At 44.9% G+C, this 24,734-nt stretch overlaps 1 protein-coding gene across 3 annotated transcripts in view; it reads left to right on the plus strand.

Annotated features, from left to right (window-relative positions):
- The window catches only part of KCNAB1 (potassium voltage-gated channel subfamily A regulatory beta subunit 1), a 382,942-nt gene that overhangs the window by 16,708 nt on the left and 341,500 nt on the right, over positions 1-24,734 (plus strand). Inside the window, exon 1 of one of the 3 annotated variants that reach the window (XM_058556441.1) lies at positions 3,839-4,080. The exons of the other annotated variants lie outside the window; for them this stretch is intronic. Within the exon in view, the coding sequence (XP_058412424.1) occupies positions 3,839-4,080 (242 nt within the window). Of the gene's footprint in view, positions 1-3,838; positions 4,081-24,734 lie in introns of those variants that run through there. 3 annotated transcript variants of the gene reach the window in all.

A 24,734-nucleotide genomic window follows, 5' to 3' on the forward strand; every position in this document is an offset into this window, starting at 1 on the left:
GCTCGTGTCTCAGATTTCACGACTGCTTTTCCACTTCACCTCTGTTCTCTTGGCGGGAACTCCCACTGGAGGAACCGCTTCCATGGCTCACACAGTCAGATTCCACTAGTGGCTGGTGTACGTGACGGAGCGGTAGGTACAGCTTGACTCGGGAATGCGGGGTTCTCCACAACTCCATCCGCTGCTCGCTTCTTCTTCTAGCTTTTCTGGCCTTGTCTCTACAAGCTCTTATTCCTCCCTTGAGGCTCAGAGCTTTGGCTGCTGGGGTGAAAATGGACATAGATTGACAAGAGGAAAGGTAGCTTTTGGGAGTTTAAAATTCAAGCAAGCAAACCATTAATATCTTTGAAATATTGATTGTGCACAAAACACCATGCCGATTATTATGGAGGTTACAAGCTTACACCAGATACAGTTCATCCCTCCCCTCAAAGAGCGTAGAGTCTAGACGGGGAGTTAGACGTGCGCCTGCAGGAGGCGGAGGTATTTAATACCGTGGGACAATGTGTTATCAGTCTGTGTTTCCCAAAGTAGGTACAGTACCCCTGGTGGACACGATGATTTTAGTGGGTACACGGATGGGGCATTAAATAACTTTGATTCACATTGTAAAGGTGGCATAGTCCTGTTTCAACTTCCTTTCAATTCTTCTGATTACCTAAAAAAAGAAAAAAAGAAAGTCTCAGATTTGTACTAAAATATGTCAAACACCTATCTAATACCTTTTACCCTCCTCAATAAACACCAAAAAGTGGTAGGACTCCGGTTTAGAGCCTTTGGACACCAGTAGTGTCCAGTGCAATCTAATAATAGTCTTCATTTTCATTGTATTTATTTTTTACAGGTTACACTCTATTTTACTACAAGTGATAACATTTTTCTACTTGTGCTAGTAATATAATGTTTCCTCACTAAATGTCTTAGTTCAGTCTGCTATAACAAATCACTATAGACTGTGTGATTTAAGCAACAAACATTTATTCTCCTGGTTCTGCAGGCTGAGAATTTCAAGGTCAGGGTGTCTGCATGGTTGTGTTCTGGTGACAGCCTTCTTCCTGGGTTACATACGATCATCTTCTTGCTGTGTCCTCACATGGTGGAAAGAGAGCGACCTAGCTCTCTGGCCTCTTATAAGTGCTCCACCCTTATGACCTATCACCTCCCAAAGGCTCCACCTCCAAATACCAAAGCATTGGAAACTAGATTTCAACATATGAATTTCAGAGGGGACAAAAAACATGCAGTTCATAACACTAAATAAATTCATTTAGCTAGGAAAAAAGCAAGTTAATTCCAAATAGTAAATAAATAATGGTACAAATGGTACAAAAATATGGCAGAAATCATCAGGGGGTGCAAATGTCTGGGAAACACTTTACAAGTGTCAAGTGAGTGCTTTAGAAGTGAATTGCAAGAGGCATGTCAAGGAATGATTGTAGACCAGGGCTGGGTGATCAGGGAAGAATTCCCGGAGGAGGTGAGCTGTGAGGGCATATCTGAGGGGGTGCGGGAGAAGCCATGAGAGCGAAGATGTGGTGACAGGTGGGGTGGGAGTGGGAAGCTGGTTGGACTGGATGAATCATTCATGTCCGGGAGTCAAGGATGGAGGAGAGCCACAGCTGGAATCACAAGGTGGAAGGACCTTTACATGAGGAGTCTCTTTGCTTTTTTTTTAAACTTTTTACTTTTATTTAATTTTTTACCTTTTTGTTTTAACTTTTTCCTTTTTTCTCATAATTATTGATTCACGTGCAGTTATAAGAAACAATACAGAGAGATCCCATATACCCTTCACTCAGCTTCCCCTCGTGATGACATTTTGCATAACGATAGTTCAATAACTTGATCAGGAAATTTACGATGATACAAGTCGCTGAGCTTCCTCAGGGTTCATTGGCTTTACATGCACTCGTGTGTGTGTGTGTGTGTGTGTGTGTGTGTGTGTGTGTGTGTTACATAATTTTATCAAAAGTGTAGATTGGTGTGACCGTCACAATAGTCAAGACACATGACAGCTCCAAAACAAGAATCCCTTGTCTATCCTTTTATAGACACAGCCTCTCCCTCCCTTTCCTCCTCCCTAACCCCCAGCAACCACTAATCAGTTATCCATCTCCATAATTCTGTCAACCCAAGAATGTGATATAAATGCAGACATACAGCATGTAACCTTTTGGTATTGGCTTTTTTTCACTCAGCATAATTCCCTTAAGATCCATCCAACTTGTTGCTTGTATCAATAGTTCATTCCTTTTTATTGCTGAGTAATATTCCACGGTACGGATGTTCCACAGTTGAACCATTCACCCACTGTAGAAAATTTGGGTTGTTTCCAGTTTTTGGCTGTTACAAATAAACCTGCTATGAACATTTGTGTACAGGTTTTTGCGTGAACGTAGATTTCATTTCTCTGGGATAAATACTCAAGAGTACAATTGCTGTGTCACATGGTAAGGTTGTTATGTTTAGTTTTATAAGAAACTGTCGTACTCTTTTTGGGAGGGGTGGTACCATTTTAGATTCCTTCCAGCAATTTATGAGGGATCTAGTTTCTCTGAATCCTTGCCAGCATTTGCTGTTATTGCCATTTTTATTTTAGCTGTTCCGAAACGTATGCAGTGATATCTCGTGTATATTTAGTTTGCATTTTTCCTCATGGCTAACGATGTTGAACATCTTTTCATGCACTTATTTGCCATCTGTAAATCCTCTTCAGTGAAATGTCTGTTCATATCTTTTGTCCATTTGCTAATTGGATTGTCTACGTTTTTATTGTTGAGTTCTAAGAGTTCTTTGTATATTATAAAGAACTTATTCTAGATTTAAGTTATTAGTTAGATATGTGGTTTGCAAATATTTTCTCTCAGTCTGTAATTTGTTTTTTCATCCTCTTTACCAAGTCTTTCACAGAGCGAAAGTTTTAAATGTTGATGAGATCCAATTTATTAATTTTTCCTTTTGTGGATTGTGTTTTTGGTGTCAAGTCTAAGAACTCTTCACTTAGTCCTAGGTCCTGAAGATTTTCTCCTAAGTTTTACCTAGAAGTTTTATAATTTTACATTTTACATTTAAGTCTGTGATCCATTTTGAGTGAATTTTTGTAGAAATAGGAGGTTTAAGTTCAGGGTCCGTCTGTTTTTGTTTGCTTTTGCTTACAGACGTCCAGCTGCTGCAGCATCATTTGTTGAAGAGCCTGTCCTTCTTCCACTGAATGGCTCTTGCGCTTTTGTCAGAAAACAGTCAGGCATATTTGTGTGGGTTCTTTGCTTTTTACAACCACCTGATTGATATTTCCTGTCATTTGACAGCAACATCTGAAGAAAAAGGTTAATGGACCTTTCACCCAAATGAATCATGTGTATAAATTATTTGATTGTAATATATTTGATAACTTATAAAGGTCTCATTACACACTCATGAATCATCCCCAAGGCCTTACGGTCCTTATGAGAACAGAACATTTGGCCCATATCCCACCAAAATATTTCCTTTTACCTAAATAGACAGACATGGGAAAGAGTGCCCATATTTTTTTCCCAGGACCAATACATAGTTTCTTAAGCCTGACTTTGCTAAGTTTACAGGGACGAGAAAAGTGACTGGCCTTTGTCAGGCTTCTTTTTACACTAGCTTAGGCAGAGACGCGTAACCAGCAGCTCTGCCAGGGATTCAGGAGCCTGCTCGCATTCGAAAATGATAAGGGACATCTAAGGAAAACAAGATGATCCCTTTCGGGAACACACCAAAGCCAGATAACCCAAGTTAATCATAGCAAGACACAGCCAGTCTTAGAGCTGAGTACTGGGAAATTAGCTTTGCTTCTTTGAGTTTCTGAAACATGCATCTTTATAAACCTGCCTGTGCAGACATCCCTAGCCCCAAGCTGGGGCTGCCCAGGTCCAGTGAGTCGGCTCTGAAATGCAGACGGCACGCAGTGGTGAGCAAGCCTCCGCCTCAGGCAGCCTGCTGGCCCGTTAGGCCCAGTGGAGCAGCGGAACGGAAACACCTGGAGAAGTTTTTACGTGTCCATGGAATTTCGTTGCAGGAAACCACGAGGGCGGAGACGGGCATGCCTTACAGGTACTTGCTGGTTGCAATGTTTTCCAGTCAGGGCACTGTGCTGAAGTCAAAGGTTGTTGTTATTAGAGGAATAAGAATTGAAATAGCAAAAGAAACAGTATATAGGAAAAGGAAAAGAAAAATGAATTCAGTAGCCCTCTTCTTGGGCTGCCTTATTTTGTCGAGCCTTAAATTATCTGCTTTCTCTTTGCTCAACAGGTTACGTAAAAGATAGTCAAGCTCACCTGTGGAGGCTCCTAACCGTGTGCTGCCAGTAGAAATATCTTTGACTCTGAGTGGGGCAGTGATTTTGTGGGTTATAGTGAAGAATGGGGCCTCTATTCTTCTTATGGGAGTTCATAAATTAAGAGAAGGACTTTTAAAGTGCTGCCTGGGCTTCAAGCCTGGTATTTTCTTCTAAGCCTGAATCATGTGGTCTGTGCTAATGGCTAATGAAGTAGTTCATGAAACTGAGCAAGTTCTTCTCAAAATGACAGCACTTTTTATCAGTGTAGCCCTAGATAAATTACTGGTTGTTCTTTAACCTTCCAACACCATCATTATTCAGTGAAAGATTAAGGGAAGGGAGAAATTTTCTCCTGCCATAGGGTTGGATATGTAATCTTTATAAATTGCTCTGAGATGGGAAGTATCGTTCTTCTCCAGAGCAGTCACCATTCAAACGTCTGTAAGATGTGCCTGTGCGTGGCTGAATCACCCGCAGTACCCCCACACGTGCTTCCCTGACACACGCCTGGGTTTTAAACATCTGGAAAGCTGATCAAAAGCCGTTGAGAAGGACAGGGGCGCTGAAAACTGACAGAACAACTTAGCGTTGGTGAAGAGCAGTTGTCTTAGTTCAAGTCAAAGCTTCCACTTCACAGAACAAGATTGCTTTTGCAGGGACAAGGTGTCCCCAACGATTTCATTTTCCTATAACCTAAAGGTCTGTGTTAGCGTGGTAGCTACTGCTCCGGTTTATCAGCTAATTCGATTAATAAAACAATTTGCGATGAGATGGCTCCTCTTTGGAGAAAAAAATATTTCCCACAGACTCTTTGCAATAAAGGGCTCATGCGTAAGAGGAATGAGCTCCTCTAGGTTTATAGGGCGTGTAAACCTGGGGCAGCTCCCCCGTCGTGCTTTAGAAGTGCAGCCTAAGAAGAGTCTAACTGCCTTTCCAAGAGAACCCGGCCTCCTTACGCCGGGATGGAGGAGGAGATGCACTTCCTCACCCACCTCTCCTGGATCTGTCTTCCTACGAAGGAGCCGCCTTCCTCTGCCTCTGCATGCTCTCTCATTCTCTTCTCCATGCTCTTCTTGACCCTCACTGGTGGCAATGGGGGGTACAGATCAGGTGAGGCTGGGCTGTTCATTGTTTAAAAAATAATCTGTCTTCGCATCTTTGTCACAGGATGAGAGGTATTACCATGCCTCTCGTGTAAACCTTCAGAGGGCTGCCTCTTCCTCTCAAAAGCCCTGGTTTCAATATCATTACACATCTTGTGATGTGTGCCCGTGTTCAGACAAAGATCTGTTCTAGGACAGCGTTCCTCAAACAGTTATGATGCAGAGAAATACTTTCTTCAAACAGGTGAAAACAAAGATGTCCCAGGTGAAGTTGGGAGCCTGGAGCCCACCTGCTTGAGGAGGGCAGTCACTCCCCAGCCTGGTTTCCGAGGCGCCCCTGCAGATCCCATACTCTCCACGGATTGAGAGTGCAATATGCCTCGGAGTGCAAGGCTCTGCGACCTCGAGGATGCCCAGTCCCGCTCACGGAGGTGGGCTCTTGGGAAGCGTATGTGCCAGTGGATCACACGCTAGTAAGAAATAGGACTTAGGAGATTGTTGTTCCCAGGTCAGAATTTGAGGAGAGAAAAGTACACTTAAATTGATAAATGGCCCCAGGAACCGGCTCAGGCTTTGAATTACGGGGAACTTGCTGTGTTCTGCCACCTCCCCCTGACACGTCCCTCCATCACCCTCCCACCCCCAACTTGAAGCAGCCCTTCTTTCTCCAAATTCCCGCAGCACTTGGTCTATTCTTCTTTCAAGGCACTTACTAAGTATCCTTATTGAAAACATCCTCCTTTAAGCATTGGTGGGGATTTTTAGGGAAGAGAGCCCAGGTTCTCTTGGTTCCTCCCCAGCGTGGCTTTTGACTTTGACTTCTCATAAACATAACTTTCGTGTTCTCACTCCTTTATTTTGACTTCCACCGCCCCCCAAAGACCATGGCTCTGTTAAGGACCTTGTTCACCTGTCTTTTCTATTTCCTCCTTTTTGAAGGGTATTACTTCATGTGTAGTGGAAAGAGAATGGGCTTTGGAGTTAACCACTCCAGACTTCAAATCCCAGCTCTTCTGGTTTATGAACTGTGTGACGTTGGGTCAGCTGCACATATAAGTGCCTGCACACAGTAGGTGCTTGCTAAATGTAGGTTCCCTTCCTGCTTATTCTCTAGACTCTGTCAACCATTCTAGGGGTAGGGGAGGAAAGCCCCCAAAGCCGAAACATGCAAACGAATAAGATATAAGATTCTCAGAAGGAAAAGAAAGAATAAAAGAATCCACAGTAATTTACAGTCTGTGTGGGTTTCCACGCTGAGCTTTAGAATTCTGAGAGGTCTGGAAGAGACGGGTAAGCTGTTCTCTCTTCCTAATTTGGTCAGATGCCACAGCAGCCTTCAGCCCAATACCAGCTGCTTGGGTCCTTCGATAATCCGTGAGAGAGCATTATGCTGTGTTTTCACAGAGACTTGGTTATATTTCTAACTAAGGATGACCAGGGGAGGAAAAAATCAGTAAATGTGCAAACGCATGCGTCAGCTGAAAAGAAACCAAAGCAAATTGTTTGAATGTGGTGGAAAAAGTGCCAAGTTGCTGTGTAGATCCTTCTGTTGGCTTAGAATTTTCAGCAAAAATAGAGGTTTTTGTGGATTCATTTTATTATTGTCTGTAAAATTGTCATCCAAGAGCCTCCTTCAATCATTTCTATGAGGCTGAAAGTTAATTGTCTCTATTACATAGCATTGAACTCTGAGCAAGACAGTAAATCCGACCTTGGGTCAAGGTTAAAGTACACCGAGAAGAAGTTTTATGGACAAAGCACAAAAAATATCTAGACTGAGTAAGGATGCAGCAAACACCGAGCTTTGAAGCAAGTTTATAATACTAACATTAGCCAGGAGGAACTCAAGCAGATGGAAGATGAAGGCTAATCCAGGGGTCAGCAAACTTTTCTTGCAAAAGGCCAGAGAGTCAATATCTTGGGCTTACAGGCCACATCCACCTTTGCCATAACTAGTGAACTCAGCCATTGTGGCTGAAAGCAGCCATAGGCAATAAGCAAATGCATGGGCGTGGCTGTGTTCCCATAAAACTTTATTTATGACACTGAAATGTGAGTTTCATATGATTTTTGCATATCACCACTCTTCTTCCTCTCTTCCTCCCAAACCGTTAAAAGACGTGAAAGCCATTCTTAGCTTGTGGACCATACAAAAACAAATGGAGGCTGGATTTGGCCAGCAGGCCAGAGTTTGCTGACCCCTGGTCTAGAAAACCAAGCTTTCAGTTGTACAGGTTACTTATTTGTTTGTGTTCATTTATTTGTTTATTTATTTTGTGAGGAAGATCAGCCCTGAGCTAACATCCATGCCAAGCCTCCTCTTTTTGCTGAGGAAGACTGTCCCTGGGCTAACATCTATTGCCAATCCTCCTCCTTTTTTTTTCCCCAAAGCCACAGTAGCTAGTTGTATGTCGTAGTTGCACATCCTTCTAGTTGCTGTATGTGGGACGCGGCCTCAGCATGGCCGGAGAAGCGGTGCGTCGGTGCGCGCTCATGCTCTGAACCCGGGCCACCAGCAGCAGAGTGTGCGCACTTAACAGCTAAGCCATGGGGCCAGCCCTGGTGTGTTCATTTATTTTTAAACCTCCTTGTTTCCAGAGGTATTTAAAGTGCCCAAATGCATATAATTCAGAAAGATAAGAATAAATTTTTAAAAAGGAGAAAAAATTAGCCTGAGAAAGACTCAGAGCAGGGAGGGAAGACAGCCTGGGTGAGGAGCATGCCATGTGCAGCCGTGCATCTGGACCCGGCCTTGGCTCTGTGCTTTCCAGCAGCACCAAACTGTGAAGAGGAAAACGGAGTTCTTTACCCCAGTCACGGGGTCCCTGAGGTAGAGACGAGCCAGGTGAGCTCAGTAATAGCACACCTGTTCCTGATCTGGAGATGGGAGAGAAATTTCTCTTGTGGTTCTTCTTCTTCGTGAAATTAATAACATATTTGAAAATATCCTTATAGTAAACACAGCAGTGAGGTTCCTAGGGCTTTTGCTTCTGGAGACCCTAACATTAACAAGTGGCATTGCATCAGGTAATAATTCAGCAAAAGCAAGTGGGTGGATGGTAGAAGAAATGATACTGGTTTAATAGAAACCACATTGATCAGTTTGAGATTATTTGTTCTTCAAAAATTCCCCAATAATGATGACACAGATTTTGCTGTTCTTTTACACTGACAGGGCTTGTCCAGGTTCATGGAATGAAATAATTGTCCCCCCCAAAAATGTTATGCTATTTGCCAACCAAAGATAAAATTTTCTATAGCCTTGAGCCGAAGGTGGAGAGGGGACAGTAAAAGAAGAAAAGGAGATGTGGGGCAAGTCTCGAAATTACTGACACGGGACAGACCTCAGAGATAATCTGCTCCAGTTTCTGGTTTTACAGCTGAAGAACATCGAGGCTCAGCGATGGTGGGTGACTGGCCTGAAGGTGCATTGCCAGCCAGCCACAAAGCCGGGGCTAGAGGTGCTGGCCCTTGGGTCTGAATTCAATGCTTCTCTACACTCTCCACGATTACCCCCCGAGCCTCGACCCCCACCCCACGCCAGACACACACACACACACACACACACACACACACACACACACACAGTGCCTGGGGCTGCAGATCCAGTGGCATTCCCCGTCCTGCTCTGTCTACTTTCCAGGCGCTCCTCGTGTCACTCTGCTCTGTAATCTGCTTCAGGCCTGCTGCTCTGCACACTCACCCTCTAGCCCTGTCCCGAAACGTCTACTCTCACCCGTCATTACTTCCACGCCTAGAATATTCTTACACATCCCCCTTGCCTAGGCACATCCAACCCATGGTCTCTTCCTTTTCTCTCACAGCAGGACCGGCCTTTTCTCCATACAGGGTTCGGACTGTAAATTATTTGTGTGTGTCTTATTCTCAAAATTATGCTGTTGTCACCTTGAAGATAAGGACTACAGCTTATACTATTTTGTAATCCCCCCATGTTTTGCGCTTAGAAAGTGCTCAATATATTGAATTGCTTGATTGGGGTGCATCCATTCAGAAGTTGGGGAGCTGAAAGCAAGACACCAGAGAGCATGTGGGAACTTCACTTTCCCCCATTAGCAGTGCTCTAGCCCCATATCTCCTCCTGTATCTTAGACACGATACGTTACTTAACCTTGCTGAGCCTCAGTTTCCTCATCTGTAAAATGGGCCTAATTCAACTTACCTCACAACAGTGTTGTAAGACTTAAATGAAGTCACATATGTGAAAGTGCTCGGCTCTCTGCCCGCCAGAGCGGGAGCCCAACACACAGAGTTCCCTCCTCCCTGCTCCTTCCTAACAATCTCGGGATCCGTCTTTTAGCCATCTTTCAGGGGTTGAGAGAAAAATTGTGTAATGAGAGAAAGGCAGAAAATAAATACCTGCAGATTGAATCTCGCACAATTCTGAGCATTTCATCCACTTTTCCTCACTTGCTTTTATAAGTTTTTTGCTTCTATCCGAGTATATCCTTAGGATCTGTTAAGAAAGTTTTTTTTTTTTTTCTTTTCGCCTCACACATGGGCTCCTATTTAATCAAAACGGCCTCAGGAAGCATTGAAATAAATTACTCTCCAAATGATGTAATATGAAGAATAAAATCATCTTTTATCAATCTGTGTATTTTCAGTACCTACCAGTGTGTCTAGAACTTAAATATCTGAGACAAAATGAAATGAAAAGGCTAAACTCCCCCCGGCTGGCACAGTGACTGAGGGTTTCTTAGTCTGGAGGCGTCAGTTCTGGAGGCTCCTGTGAAGATGGAAGTGTGTACTCTAAGCTAACTGGCGGCAGACCACGAGGGAGCCAGGACACGCCAGGCCGGACCTGAAAGCAGAGAAGGTGGGCAGGAAGGTTCTGGGCTGGACCGAGGGGAAAGCGCGGGTGTCAGGGCCAGGCACAGGGCTGCGGGCTGGCTGAGCAGGGACACGGCAGGGAAGGAACAGAAGAAGAGGGCCGCACAGCGGGAGAGAAACCTCCCTCACTGCCAGCTCTTCTCCAAGACGGCTGGGCAAGGCGTGCGAAAGCGTTCACTAGCTGGGCGAGTTTCCACTGATCGCTGAGTGAAGATTTTAATGATGAGTAGGAACTATTTTTCCTTCCGAAAAGCTTTCCTTGGATTCCCTCAAGGAGCTCGTGGTGTCCCAGCCGGGGGATGTGAGCACCAGCTTCCTCCCTCCCTCCGCCTCCTTATCTATAAAATGGAAATAACAAACCCTTCCTCGCAGGATACTATGTGCAAAGGGGCATGTCGTGGGCACTCAGGAAAGACTGTGCCCTCTTGCCTTTCTGCTTTTCATGATTTCAGGATACAGCGCAGAAGTTGAAGATTGTTTTTGTTCCTAAATGGAACTCACTGTCCTCCTCCCCGCCCCCAAACCACCCCAAAACCCCTCGGGATGCATTCCCGTGACCTGCCTTTTTATGAAGCACGTGACACACTCAGGCCTGCCTGAAAAGTACCGATGGCCACGACCCTGAAAATCAAAAGCCTATAAAAAATGCTACCTGTGCAGGGCGTTGTATTTCCTTCCACATTAAAAAAAAGCCTACATGGTCTATTTTAGACTGGCCCTAGTTTGGTCAGTTGTGGTGCCTGTGCTGATCTGCTCTGAGCCCTCTGGCGGTGGCTCTCCTGGCGTCACCATTTCTGGAGGCACGGTGGTGACACGAGATGGTGCAGGTTCAGAACCTGTGTGATCACTTGAAACCCGAATAGGCTGCTGGCGAGGGGCTGGAGGGCTTAGTGAGGGGGCCTCTTCAGAACGGGCAGAACGTTTACTTCCTATCAACTGGGACAGAAGGTCTAAAATAAGTACGTGTTAAAAATGTCAGTTTAGATAGAAAATGCTTTAATTTTTAAGCAAGAGTGAGAGATGAGTGCCGCTTGGATTTGAAATATTATTTTCATTCTGTTTTGAAATTTCCACTTGTGGTTTTCCAGGGGAAAGTTGCTTTGTTTATGTAGCGTAATGAAAACATTGGCAATTCAGGGATCGAGAACAACACTGAGTTATATGAACTCTTATTTTCTCATATAGAAATTGTTGACAGTGGTTTCATATGAAAAAATAAGCATTTTGAGATCTGTTTTTTCCTGACCAAGGAAACTCTTCCTGAATTTCCCTGCAGTGCCTGAGAGTGCCACCAGGGTGCGCTATTCATACGAAAATGAAGAGCTTCAGCTCCCTCAACCACAGACAGCAGAAATCTCTCAACTTTACCCAGACAATCCTAGACCAGAACTTAAACGTGAATCTATATATTTCCCTTGATTGTGAAAATTAAGAAGAATCTCTTAATACCACAGGGTAAATTTTCCACAGTGAGAAAATTAAGAAGTTATGGCCAGCACACTGGGGATTCTGAGAACCTGGCCCTATAGCAGACATGTTGTTCTAACCTCGCCCAGATAGATATTTGAGAGAGAAAATCCTCTCTGTCCAAGAGTTTCCAAGCACGGGGAGTCTGAACCGCACCACAGACCTCTGGGGTGGCTGGTGGAGAGAAGAAAGGCCGCCGTCCACCCCCTGGCCTTCCTTTAGAGAACGTTCTGTTGGTGTCTTTTGCGACATCTCAGGGGCAGGCGCCTACCGGCACAGTGAAGACGGGGCAGGTGTGGTGAATCTGGAGGGTGTGGGTTGTCGGGATTGCCTGGGAGAAGCCGGATCAGAAGCCACGAGCGTTCCCGGAACGTGATCCTGCAGGTCTGGCTCTGCACCAGATTGGGAGGTGGACGGATGACGGTGCCCTCCTCCTCTGCATCCAGGGCTCCGGTTCCCTTCTCCTGGGACACCTCTCCATACCGTCCAGTGATCCCTCTGCCTGCCCTCAGCTGGTTACCGGCTGATGCTCCCTCCTATTTCAATTATGTGGCGTGTGATGTGTGCCAGCGTTCAGATGAAGATATGCTCTAGGACAGTGTGTCTCAAACAGTTATGAAACAGAAGAACACTTTCTTCAAACAGGTGAAAGCAAAGCTGTCCCAGTTGAAACTGGGGGCTTGGAGGATGTCTGCAAAATATGTCATATCCAAAGAAATGAACCTCTAATGTTGAAAGTCCAGGAAGTAGAGGAGCTGTTTTTAGACAACCTATCTAGTTCTCAAAACCAGATTATTAAAGAAAAATTTTTATTTGAAAGTAATTTAAAACTTACAGAAAAGTTGCAAGAATAACAAAGAATATCTGTAGGTACTATATTCTTTAACATATTGTTAACATTTCACCCCATCTGCCTTAACCTTTGCTCATGGTCTTAACAGACTTGCTCCCCACATCCCCCACCTCCAGTTTATTTTCCAAGCCTTTGGAGAGTAAGTTACACAGGTCGTGGCCCTTTTCCCCTCACTACCTCCTAAGAGCAAGGATATTCTCCTATATCCCAGTACAATTACCAACGTCAGTTAAATTTACATAGTCTGATACTTTTATCTATCTACCGTCTCTGTTCCACTTTTGTCAGCCGACACAATAATGCCCTTTACAGCAATTTTTTTACTCCGCTAGTACTGGATTCAGTTTAGGATCACATACTGTGTTTTGTTGTTATGTCTTTTTAGTTTCCTTCAATCTGGGGCAATTAAGGCCGGAATTAATTTCAGGACAGAGAGGAGGTCCATGGGAAAGAAGGCTGCGACTAACTGCAACGTCAGCTTCTGGTCGGCAGGTGGCGCTGTAGTGCCAGGCCATTGCTATGTGTGTCCTCTGGTCTCCCTGTTACCGCCGCAATTCAGTCAGACTGCACGTTCACGGCTACCCAACCAGGGCCACCACATCTTCATCTGGAACTGTAGGTCCCAAACCGAGGTGGATGTCAAAGACATACGGGCTTAACTGACCTCCATAAATGCAGTCGCCTGTGTTCACCTGCACAGCACATCCGCTGAGGGTGCACATGGGTGGGGGGCGGCCGAGAGTCACCAGGACCCAGAGTGGCCCTCTGCGCACTGACGGGCAGAGAGGGAGGGCGGGAGAGCCAGGGTTACCTCAGATGGGGGGGGGCACCCCAAGAGACTGCAGCAGGAGCCACAGGGAGAGGCCTGGTACAGATGGCTCCAGGACAGAACAGTGTGGGTTCCGGCGTGGTCCTGGAGATCCCACTGCGGGGGGGGCGGGGGAGCTGCGATGCCCCAGCAGCCGGGAAACGGGGGCTCTCCCTGGGCTAGATGGAGTGGTTTAGACAAGGGACTTCTGACCCGATTTTTAGTCTTTTTTCCCCTCCATTCTTTTAGTTTGTTAAGGCTTAGTGAGATGGAAGCTCTGACAATCGCGGAGTGTGGGTGGAGAGGTGAAAGGGGTCAAGTGTCTGAGCTCTTGCTTCAGCATTTGAGGGTCTGTAACGGTCCTCGAGTCACCCTGCTTGTGCAATGCCGCAGCCCTCTGTCACTCAGCACGCAGGGACACGCGCCTGTGGGAGCTGGTTGTGGCTTTAAACAGGAGGTATGATTGCTTCCTGAACGACGTCTAAGACCCGGCACCTCTATGCGCATTTCCCCAGAGGTTAATCCCCATTGTCACTCCTTTGTCAGAGTCTTCCAGCCAGCGCCTCCTTCCCTGAGGCCTGTTTTCCTCTTGGCTCTGATTTGTTTGTTCCTGTGTCGCCCACCTCTCCCCTGGAGCGTGACCTCCAGGAGACAGGGACTTCTGTGCAGTTAATTGCTGTGTCCCCAGAGCCTGGTGTCTAGTGCAGAACTGAGTGCACATTTGCCGAGCAAGTGAATTCTGAAGCCGGAGTGTAACAAACGAGCCCTCCTCGCTCACTGGAGGACAGCCCGCTCGCTGGGTCTCAGACACAGGGCGTTGCTCCGCCCGGCTCTCCGTCCGTCCCTGATCTCCCCGCCACTCGATTCCTAACTTTCCCTCTTTACTGAAAGCACCCAGAGTGTCCTCACTTGTGATAGTGGTGTTTGGGGTTCCTGTTCTCACAGGAAATAGGTCCTTATATCTTGGATTTTAGGATCCTTTGAAGTTGCTGTCATTCCTACCATCATGTCGTAAGCCCACTTTATCTTTGTTTCTCTTCAGACATCCCTGCGTTTCACTGTCATTCACTCATTTACTTCACTCCATTCCCGGACTCTTCACTGTACTTCCCTCCAGAAGGTTCTCTGTGGTGCCGCCATCCAGTCCTGTCTGTAGTGGGGTCCTGGGTCACAGTGAGCAGAACGAGACACTGGGGGCTTTCACTGTGTGCGCATCCCTTGGTTTTCCTCAGATGCGCTGCTTATATACCCACATTATGGGGCCCCCGGGCCTCTCTTTCTCCGCCCCTTCCAGCCACAATCTCTTCCCCTTCCCGCCCCTGCCCTCAATTCCACTGGGCAGCCCTCTTAAGTTTACTCTTTTCTGGATCATTTTCCATTTCTATGTCATTTCAAGAGGGGCATCATCTCAGTATCCGGGTGACATCTCCCAAAAGATGCGGGACAAGTCTAGAAGGTCAGCCCTCCTGTTGGAATTCCTGAGTGACCCTAAAGCAGTAAAGGATTCTATCTGTACTCAGTAATTGTGGATGATTGTGAGTTCTGACTGGACCCTCTTTCCCCTGCTGTAGGTCAGACTTTCCCAGGAACGATCTGGCCTGTAACTAAGGAACTCTTCATCTGGGGTTAGCAGTGGCAGGATGGTACCTTGGTGGTATCGTCAGGTCACTGTGGGATTTCCCACTTGAGTTTGGCCCCACTCTATCTCCTGGGCAAGACCCTGACCTGTTCCATTCAGTGTTAGTGGGACTGGGCGATGGCCATGGCAGGGTGGCCCTCTTCCACTCAGGAGGTCAGTTGTCCGAGGGAGCCTGGGTGAGACTCAGTGATGGTGGGCAGAGTCCAACTATCTCTTTTCCTCTCCAAGAACCTTCCATTTCTGACTCTGCGTTCACCAACTCTTGGTTTCTGGAGGTCCTGTATGGGTTATTTTCCCTGTTATGTCTCATGACCCCTTTAAATTGTTGGGTAATCCAAAACACATTCTCTTAGAAGATGGAAAATCAGGTTCATGCAGTCAAATCTACTAATGCACATTTTATAATTCATCAGTGGCACTCTTTTTATGAAATTATTTTGTATGACTGCTAATCAGTCTTGATGTTTTGGGGGCAGTGTCTATTCTTTTGTTGAACTATTTAGCCTATTTCCTCCCTGACATACCCATGTTCATTCTTTCATTCAGGAGCTACTACTGAGTGCTCACCTGTGTTTTACACTGTTTCAGGCACTGGGGACACTGTGGTGACCAAAATTCACTAAGTTCCCTGCTTTCTTGAACTTTATTTCACTCTAGTTGGGGTGAGGTAGACAATAAACTAACTAAATAAAGTGTGTAACATTTCAGAAAGGATAAGTCCTCTGCAGAAACACAAAGCATGGAAGGAGGATGAGTGTATGTGTCAGGGGACAGTTACAATCTTGAATAGTGTAGCCAGCGAAGGCCTCACCGAGAAGACGGCATTTGAATAAAGATCTGAAGGAGGTGGAAAGGACAGTCGCATGGGATACTGGGGGAAGAGTGTTCCACACAGAGTCAGCAGGTGGGAGGCCCAGAGTGAGAGTGTATAAGGGAGAGACAACAAGGAAGCCAGTGTGACAAGAGCGGAGTGAAGGGAGGTGGAGGAGCAAGAAATAACGTCAAGAAGCTAACGGAGAACCTGCACGTTCAAGAGGTTCCCAAGACCTCCCTCAGTTCAGTGATTCACTAGAAGGACTTGCAGAGCTCAGCAAAGCCGTTATACCCACAGTTACAGTTTATTACAGCAAAAAGATACAGACTCAAATCAGTCAGGAAGAGGGGCCTACGATGGGGCCCAGGAGAACCATCACGGAGCTTCTAGTTGTGCTCTCCCAATGGCGTCGTGTGGGAAGCCCTGTTCTCCCAGCAACAGTGTGTGACAGTATAGGAAGAGTGTTGCCAACCAGGGAAGCTTACCTGAGTCCTGGTGTCCAGAGTTTTTACTGCAGATTGACCACGTAGACATACTGACCACCTGCATGGTTGACCTCAGTCTCCAGCCTATGGAAGTTGAGCTGATTCTGTGTGGCCCAAGGCCCCCACTACAAACCACATACTTAGCACAGACCGTCAGGCAGGCCCAAGCCCCCAGGTAAACCAAGACTCTCCTTTTGGGCTTAGAGTCTGCCTCCCAGGAGCTGGGGGCAAAGGGCCAAACCTTTCTTTGGTCAAGGTTAATACTTGACTGCACAGAAGCCAAATCATGCAGGTCTTTGTAGGCTACTGAAAAGATGTTGGCTTTTATTCTGAGTGAGATGGAAGACTGGAGAGTATTGAGTAGGAGAGTGACATGATTTGATTTATTTTTTAACAGGATTTCTTTTTTAAAAGGATCATCATGGAATGAATAACAGGATCATTCCAATAGCTGAGTTGGAAAATAGACTGAAAGGGAGAAGCTGGGTTATCAATTAAGAAGTTACTGTAATGGTCTAGGGAAGAGGTAACAATAGCTTGAACCAGAGTGGAAATAGGAAGAAGTAATCAGATTCTGGATGGATTTTAAGAGTTGAGTCAAGAGCATTTTCAAATAAATTGGATGTAGTGTGCCATAAAAGGAATAGTCAAAGATGACTCCAAATTCCTTGGCCTGGGTGATTGGGACCGTCAAGTTGCCCTTAAATAGATGAGTAAGACTTCAGGGGAGCAAATCTGGTGGAGGAAGACTAGGAGCTCAGTTTTGGGACATGTGAGGTTGAAATGCCTGTTAGACAACAAAGGGAAAGTGTCAAGCAGATGAGAGCCTGGAGTTCATGGAGAGGTCTGGATGGAGATTTATAGTCAAGATATAAAGATGTAAATCTTAGAGTCATCAGCCTATCATGAGAGTAAAAGGCCATGAGACTAGCCAAGAAAGTGTAGACAGAAAAGAGAGAAAGCCCAGACTGCACCCCAGGCTCTGTTAGCAGGAGGGGAGACGAGGAGGAATCAGCGGGGAGACTGAGTGAGCACTCGGAAAGGTGGGAGAAGAACGGAGTGGGGGTCGGGAGCCAGTGGAAGAGGCGGGAGATGGACTGTGTGAGACACTGCTAGTGGGCCAGCTGAGGGGGTGGGAGGAGACGCTGGAGTTAGGGACACGGAGGTCACGGTCAACCCCGGCAAGAGCAGAGAGGGATGCATCTCTTACTTTGTACACAGAGACCTGCTGGATAGAAGAAAGCAAAGACCCACGTACGTGTGTAGGAAACTTTAAGTTACTTCTGAATCCTAGTTCACAGAACCCTGACCACTGTCCACTGAGCAGTGTCTCTGGACTTCCCCCTACCTGTGAACATAGAGAAAAACATAAAAAATCTTAGTTGAAAACTTAAATTGGCCCAACCTATGACCACAATACAGACTGATTTTCCAGTAATGATGCTATTTATAAAGTGCGATCATTAATAATCATACTCCTGGAGTTTTCTATGTTTGCCTCCTGAAACAGCTTCTCTGCCTCCCGAGCGAGGGTGGGAAGACATGCCCCTCACCCTGCTGTCTGTGTTCCCGACTTCGGTGCTCCCTTTGTTTTGACACCTGGAGACTTCCCTTTCTAGCTCTTAAACTTGCTTTTAAATTTATTTTGTTCTGTTTAATTCAGCAATTCTATTTGCTTGGAGTGTGTATGTGTATGTGTGTGTGGGGGGTATCCACATCAATTAAACCTTCCATATTGATCTAAAGTTCACTTTCTAAATCAAGACAAATAGGTATTATACTCAACAAACAGAATGGACTCAATTAAATTTTTTTTAAAAAGCACAGCAAAAGGAATAGAAGGAAAAACAATCAAACATCGTTTAAAATAAAAATAATTAAGCAATTATTATTTTTAGGCGGTAGGAATGTGGATGATTTTTTCCCCTTCCTCTATTCCTAATTTCTGAATGTGTGTGTGTTACTAGTATAAATGTGAGAAAAATTGTAATTAAAATTAGATTTTAAGAATTTAAGATGTGTGCTTTTGAAGTTCTTTTTTGAGATACCTCGGATCTAAAACAAGTGTTGGGATTGATCCGTCTGATCTGTAGTGAGGTTTACAGATACAGGCTCTTGTTCTGAACTTAACCCAGAGAAAAATTTGGGCCTTTATGTACATAGAAAATTGAAATGCATTCTACCCAAGCACTTCTATTCTATAGATGACCTTGAATATCATAGATCATCTCTCTCAGATGTATATGTATATACACTTGCAAGCGACAGGAAAACTAACGCAAACTGGCTGAAGTAATAAAGGAACTTACTGGCGCATGTAACTAAAAAGTCCAGAGGCAGGAAACCTTCAGGAAAGAGCAGATTTAAGGTACAAGCCCTGCGGACAGGGCCAGTTTCTCCCTCTCTGCATTTGTGACTTTTTCTTGGTGAAGGCTGTACTCTCAGCTGCATGTGCTGGGTCTGTGGCAGCGTTAAGCTCTTCTCTCACCTTTACAATGGCTAACAAATCTCTCGTTCACTTCCAGAAGGAAGAAAGAAAGAAGGAGCTTTCTTTTCCTATCTTCCATCTTCCATCTTCTCAGTGATTCCTTGGTTCTGATTGGGTGCCCTGTCCCTTCTGGACCACTGGCTGGACCTGGCGATGGGCGAAACTGCCTGACTTCACAGATTTGTGACCGCCCCTCCTAGACGGCCCTGCTGGCAGTGGGGAGGCAGGACACGCCTGGGCAAGAAAAGGGGAGCAGACTGTGGCGAGGCAGCCTTCATACGGCGGCCACACTCTCTAATGATCACACTGGAGGGCACAGATGAGTCATGAGCTAGTGTGGCAATGAACTCACGGTACTGGGATTCCAGCTGGCCCATCGTCTGGAAGTCGGGCGTGAGGCTGCTCCACCACAGGCGGCCGGGTGCCGTCTCCAGGCCTTCAGCTTTGGGTCTGGCTCCCAGTTCTCCTCTTGCTCTAAGATCCTCTGACTGCTTGTGTGTAGAGGAGTATTGTCCTCTGTCAGTCTGCATCCCAAGTAGCTTGGGCTACTTAATCACCTGATGGAAATGAGCAGAAATCTCACTTAACTAAAGGTAGGAAGGGAAACACTGGCTTTAAATGCTATTTAATTTAGCATGGGAAGTAATGCATTTTTAATAAGGAACACATTAAAGACTAATAATGTGGTTTATTTATAAGGTGATTGGCCTCCCCCAGTTGCCTCACTAAATGCAGTGAAGTTCCATCAACTATTCAGCAAGTGCAATTATACACATGCTGAGTTGCATGTTGCCTCTGATTATAGCAGTTCTCCCTCTGCATGCCCTCAGTGTGCAGAGTGAGTGCAGAGAAATCTGGAATCTGAGGAGATATAAGGGATCACTTAATATCCTCCCCCAGTCATTTTACAAATAAGTTTTCTGAGGCCTGGAAAGGTTAAGCAATCTGCTAACAGTCACATAGATGGTTTGCTAAGTTCTAGTTAGGAATGTAACCAAAGGCTTTTGAGATACCAGTTTACTCTTCGCCCAGTAGCATTGTTCAATCAACACAGATGGACTGAGCACCAGTTGTGCCCTGGGCAGTAGGCCAGTCACTGAGCTCACAACAAGGGAAGACATGGTTCTTGGCTTCAGGCAACTCCAACAGCAGTCCAGGAGGGGAGAGAACCATGTCAACCAGACAACTGGAGTCTGCTATGATACATGCAGTATTGCTATTCACAACACAGTCATAATGTAGTAGAGCAAGTGATGAATGCTCTCTTGAGAGTCAGAAATGACCTTGAAGAGTCGGCAATTCATGCACAGGGTTTTGAAGGATGAATAAGAGTTCAACAGTTGATCCAAGACTGGGAGAGCGTTTGATGTACAGGGTATAATATGTTTGAAGGCCCAGAGGTGATGGTTATGAAAACAAGTTTTGGAGACAGATCTGGATTGAATGCTGGTTCTAAGGCTTACTAAATGGGTGACTTACACAACTTATTTATCCCTTCTGCACATTTGCGTTTTTTCATCAGTAAAATGGAGATAACAATACCTAACCCAAGGGATATGGAGAAGGTTGAATAATGTTACAACCATGAAACACACACATAGTAGGAACTCAGGAGCAGGTAGCTAATCCTCTCATCTCCCTTTCCTCCTTACTCCACCGAAAACCTTTGAATGTTCTAGAATTTTGTATAAATGGAGTCACCCTTTGATGAGGAGAGCGCAGGAAGAAGAGGTTAAGAGGCAGGAAAGAAACAGATTATGGAGAAGCTGGCCGTGAAAAACCGTTGCAGGATTACTTAAGCAAGAAGTGACAAGATCACATTTACATCCTAAAAACGTATTTTGGAAGCGCTGTGCATGGGAAACTGATAGGAAGCTAGTTCAGTAATCCGGGTGAGAGGGCTTGAGCACGTGAGTGACAGCAGCAGAGCGGAGAGGAGAGGAAAGCCAGGATGGAGCGATGCTGGGGCTCGAGGAGCAGGGTGTGTGCTGGTGTAGCCGCGTTCCTGGCGCTCTGGTTTCCATTTCCACACGTACCTTAGAGGGTGTCTAGAAGGGAAAATGCTTGTTGGTCTAATTGGGCGGGGGTCTGGCCCTCTGGCCTCAGGAAGGAGGCGGGAGGGCAGAACTCTGCAGCGGCTGCTGCTGCTTTTGGCTCGTGTGTCTCTGAAGCGCTTCCGCAGGATCACTTACATCATCCTCATTCCCACTCACACGAGAAGAAACCTCGGAGAGCCACTGCGCTCTCAAATCCCCTCTCCCTCGTCTGGCATTAAAGCATCTCCTTCAACTGCTGCATTCCTGAGGCAGTTATCTCGTCACTACAATTTCTTCACTCAGAGGAACCTCAAATAGATTCCTTTTAAGCAGCTCAAGACTTTCCTCTGAGGCTGGCCTGAGCCTCCTCTTTCACAGGCGCCGAGCGGCCCCGGGGTGCAGGGCTGGCCCCGCGAGTGCTCACCACAAGCCCTGGACCCCCCGCGTCACCTCCGTCACCTCCATCACTTGCCTTCCACTCTCCTTTAAGAACCCCGTGCCCTTCACTGCATGACTGTCGTTCTTGTTTCACGTTAGTTTTAATGGTCCTTTTATTGACGACTGAACTGAGAGAAGGAGTAATGTGTTCACACACACACACAGACACACACACACCCCAACCCCCACACACACCCAGAGGACTGGTATCAGGAGGAAGAATGTCATCTGACTTCCGGCCTGCTAACACGGCAGGCTGGGCTGCGGTCAGGGGACGCCTTTCCTCCACGACGTTTTCATGCGGGTTAGATCTAAGATTGCAGTACTTGTCCATAGTTTCTGTTTGAACATAAATAGCCACCTATACATTTTGAAAATGTTTTAATTCTATCCACATATCAGTTTCTGCATAATTTGTGAAGGCTGGTCCACATAAGCAAAGCATCATGACTTCACACTTGTCGTAAAATGATTGGTCTTTGACTTAATTATCTACCAAATATCTATATATATGAGCCAAGATGAAAAGGAGTGAAGAATTATTGGCAAGGTATTTCAATTTTAACTGAAAAAATAACTGTGTTTTGACTGCCTACATTAAAACAAACTACTCACGTAATTTTCTTAGATATGACATGATTTTTAAAATTGAAGTATAATTGACATACAATGTTCCATTAGTTTCAGGCATACATCATGGTGATTCGATGTTTATGTGTATTATGAAATGATAACCGTGATAAATCTAGCTACCATCTGTCACTGTATGATATGATTGACTATATTCCCTATGCTGTACATTACATTCCCGTGACTTATTTATTTTATAAGAGGACGTTTGTACCTCTTGATCCCCTTCACCTATTTCACCTCCTCCAACCCCTCCCCCCTCAGGTAACCACCAGTACGTTTCCTGTATGTATGAGTCTATTTCTGTTTTGTTCTGTTTGTTCATTTGTTTTGCTTTTTAGATTTCACATATAAGTGAAATCATACAGTATTTGTCTTTCTCTGTCTGACTTATTTCATTTAGCATAATACCCTCTAGGTGCATCCATGTTGTCAAATGGCAAGATTTCATTCTTTTTTATGGCTAAGTAATATTCCATTGTGTGAGTGTGTGTGCATGTGTGTGTGTGCACGCGCTACATATTCCTTATTCTTTCATCTATCAATGGGCACTTAGGTTGCTTCCATCTCTTGGCTATTGTAAATAATGCTGCAATGAACATAGCAGTAGACATGACTTTGAGTTTCTTGATTTAGATATTAAAAGCTTTCTAAGAATTCACAAAACCTTAGAACAAACATTTAGAACACCATATTAGGGGTACTTGATTTTCAGTGTTGGGCACATAAAAGACTTTGAAAAACTCACATCTGAAGTGCTTTCATCACTGGAAATTATAGAGTGGTTTTCTAAACATTGCTTGAGTCCAAAATGAATAGATTGCGTATTTAGGATATATTAGTACTGGATGTTTTTAAGCAAGGAAGACAGAGTAATTAGTGGCAATAGCACTATACCTGTTTATTTTTATACATTATGTGAATCTGCTATTTTTTCCAATTTTAGGTCTATCAATTATGCAACAATCAACTAATAATTTTGACCACCTGCTACATGCAAACTATTATGCTAGACACTAATAAGGTTAACTGGCCCTCAACATAAACCTCCCATCAGCTGCCTTCCTCTCCTCCCTCCTGACTCTCTGGAGAGGATGGTTGTCTTATTTTCATTGTGTGTTCAGCTGAGTCTTCAGCAATTCAGAGTCAGGTTGAAGAGAATCATAGATGTTAAGACACGGAGTCTCTTACTTTAAAAGGATAAGGAGGTCGCTAACATCTCTCACGGACATGTGGTATCTTTGAAATTCCTTCACATCATTCCTGCTGGTGACTCAAAGTGAGGCCATTTGCCAGCCAGCATCATGGCATCTTCAGTAACAATTACCTTCGAGTTAAAAAAACCCACCAAAGAGCTTGACCTTGGAACAGCCTGGGAATCTGCCCACTCTGTTGGCTCCAGATGAATAAAAACAACTCTTCGTCTCCTTCACTTGATTAGCTGCTTCAAACTTAAACCAAAGGAGCTAGAATCCCCATTGACATTTGTTTAAGACAGAAATAATATCAGAAAAATAAGGAAAACCATTCTACAAAGTCAATTTTAGAATTTGTAAGGCTTAGGTGCTCTGAACTTAGCATCTGATCGCAGGAGGCTTATACTTAGATAGTTTAGAAAACTGCTTTTATTACTTAAGTTTAGATGTGGTTTATTCAATAGTATTTGAAAACAGGACTCATACTGTGGTAGTCACTAGTCACATGTGGCTATTTAAATCAAAGTTAATTAACATTAAATTAAATTAAAGTTTATCTCCTCAATGGCATTAGCCACATTTCCAGTGCTCAGTAGCCACATGAGGCTATGGCTACGTGTGGGACAGTGAAGACGTAGAACATCTCCATCATCCAGTAGAATAGCCCTGCACCGAAAGATCAGCTCAGGAGAGGACTCTCAGACTCCACATCCATAAGGTTGTCTTTGCTTTTGTGAATGTTTTTTCAGGTTTTCAAATGAACTATGGCATTTAAAAAAATTCTACATGGTCCCCTTACCTTGAGCCAAGTCAAATAGTGGGGGCTGTGGTGAACCACCACGTCAACGTCACGGTGAAAGTGTAGGAATAATGATCATTGAGGATCAAATGACAACCTGGCAGTGGGGTTGATTTAGTAACTTGTAAATAAGACTCTATTTTTCAAAGTGCTTTCACGTATTATGGAGATGTCAGAATGCACCTCCCCAAAGAGCATTTTGATGTATGCTCTTCTGCACGTCCAGTTATTTTTCAAGTCAATGAGAAGCATTATTTGGTCTTGTGATTAAATCACCACAATGAGCAGGTTCCTCACACCGGCTGAACCCTATGATTAGGGAAAGAGCAATAAGAATTTTGTCTTTATTCGTGTCAGTTCCAATCCAGCCATAACTTTTTGCTGGGTGTAGACATTTGGGTGAAGAAGTACTTTTAATTCAACTTTATCTGGTTGTTTCATTACCCTTTTGCAGCAATGGCAAACTTTGTATAGAATATAAATCAAGGCCAAATGTTGCATGGATGCCATGGTACAAAGATTCATTTAGTGTGCACATGACCTTATCTTCTACAAGGTGATTCATCACATGTCATCCTGTGTTCCAACTGAGGAATAGGATGCTGGTGCATACTAATGTGTAAAAGTCAATATTGGGTGTCGAGCCTGCAAAGCCTTGCATATTATCCTTCTCAGATCTAACTGATTCTCAACCCATTGGCTCAGGGAGGGCAGCCTTTCAGAATCAATTACCTGAGTACGGAGAGTTAATCTGGGAAAGTGGTGAAATATGAAGTATGCCTCGCCCTGCCTCTCCTTTGGCTGTTGACAGTTTGCCCAAC

This window comes from Diceros bicornis, chromosome 15, assembly GCF_020826845.1.
Source record: "Diceros bicornis minor isolate mBicDic1 chromosome 15, mDicBic1.mat.cur, whole genome shotgun sequence".
NCBI lineage: Eukaryota > Metazoa > Chordata > Mammalia > Perissodactyla > Rhinocerotidae > Diceros > Diceros bicornis.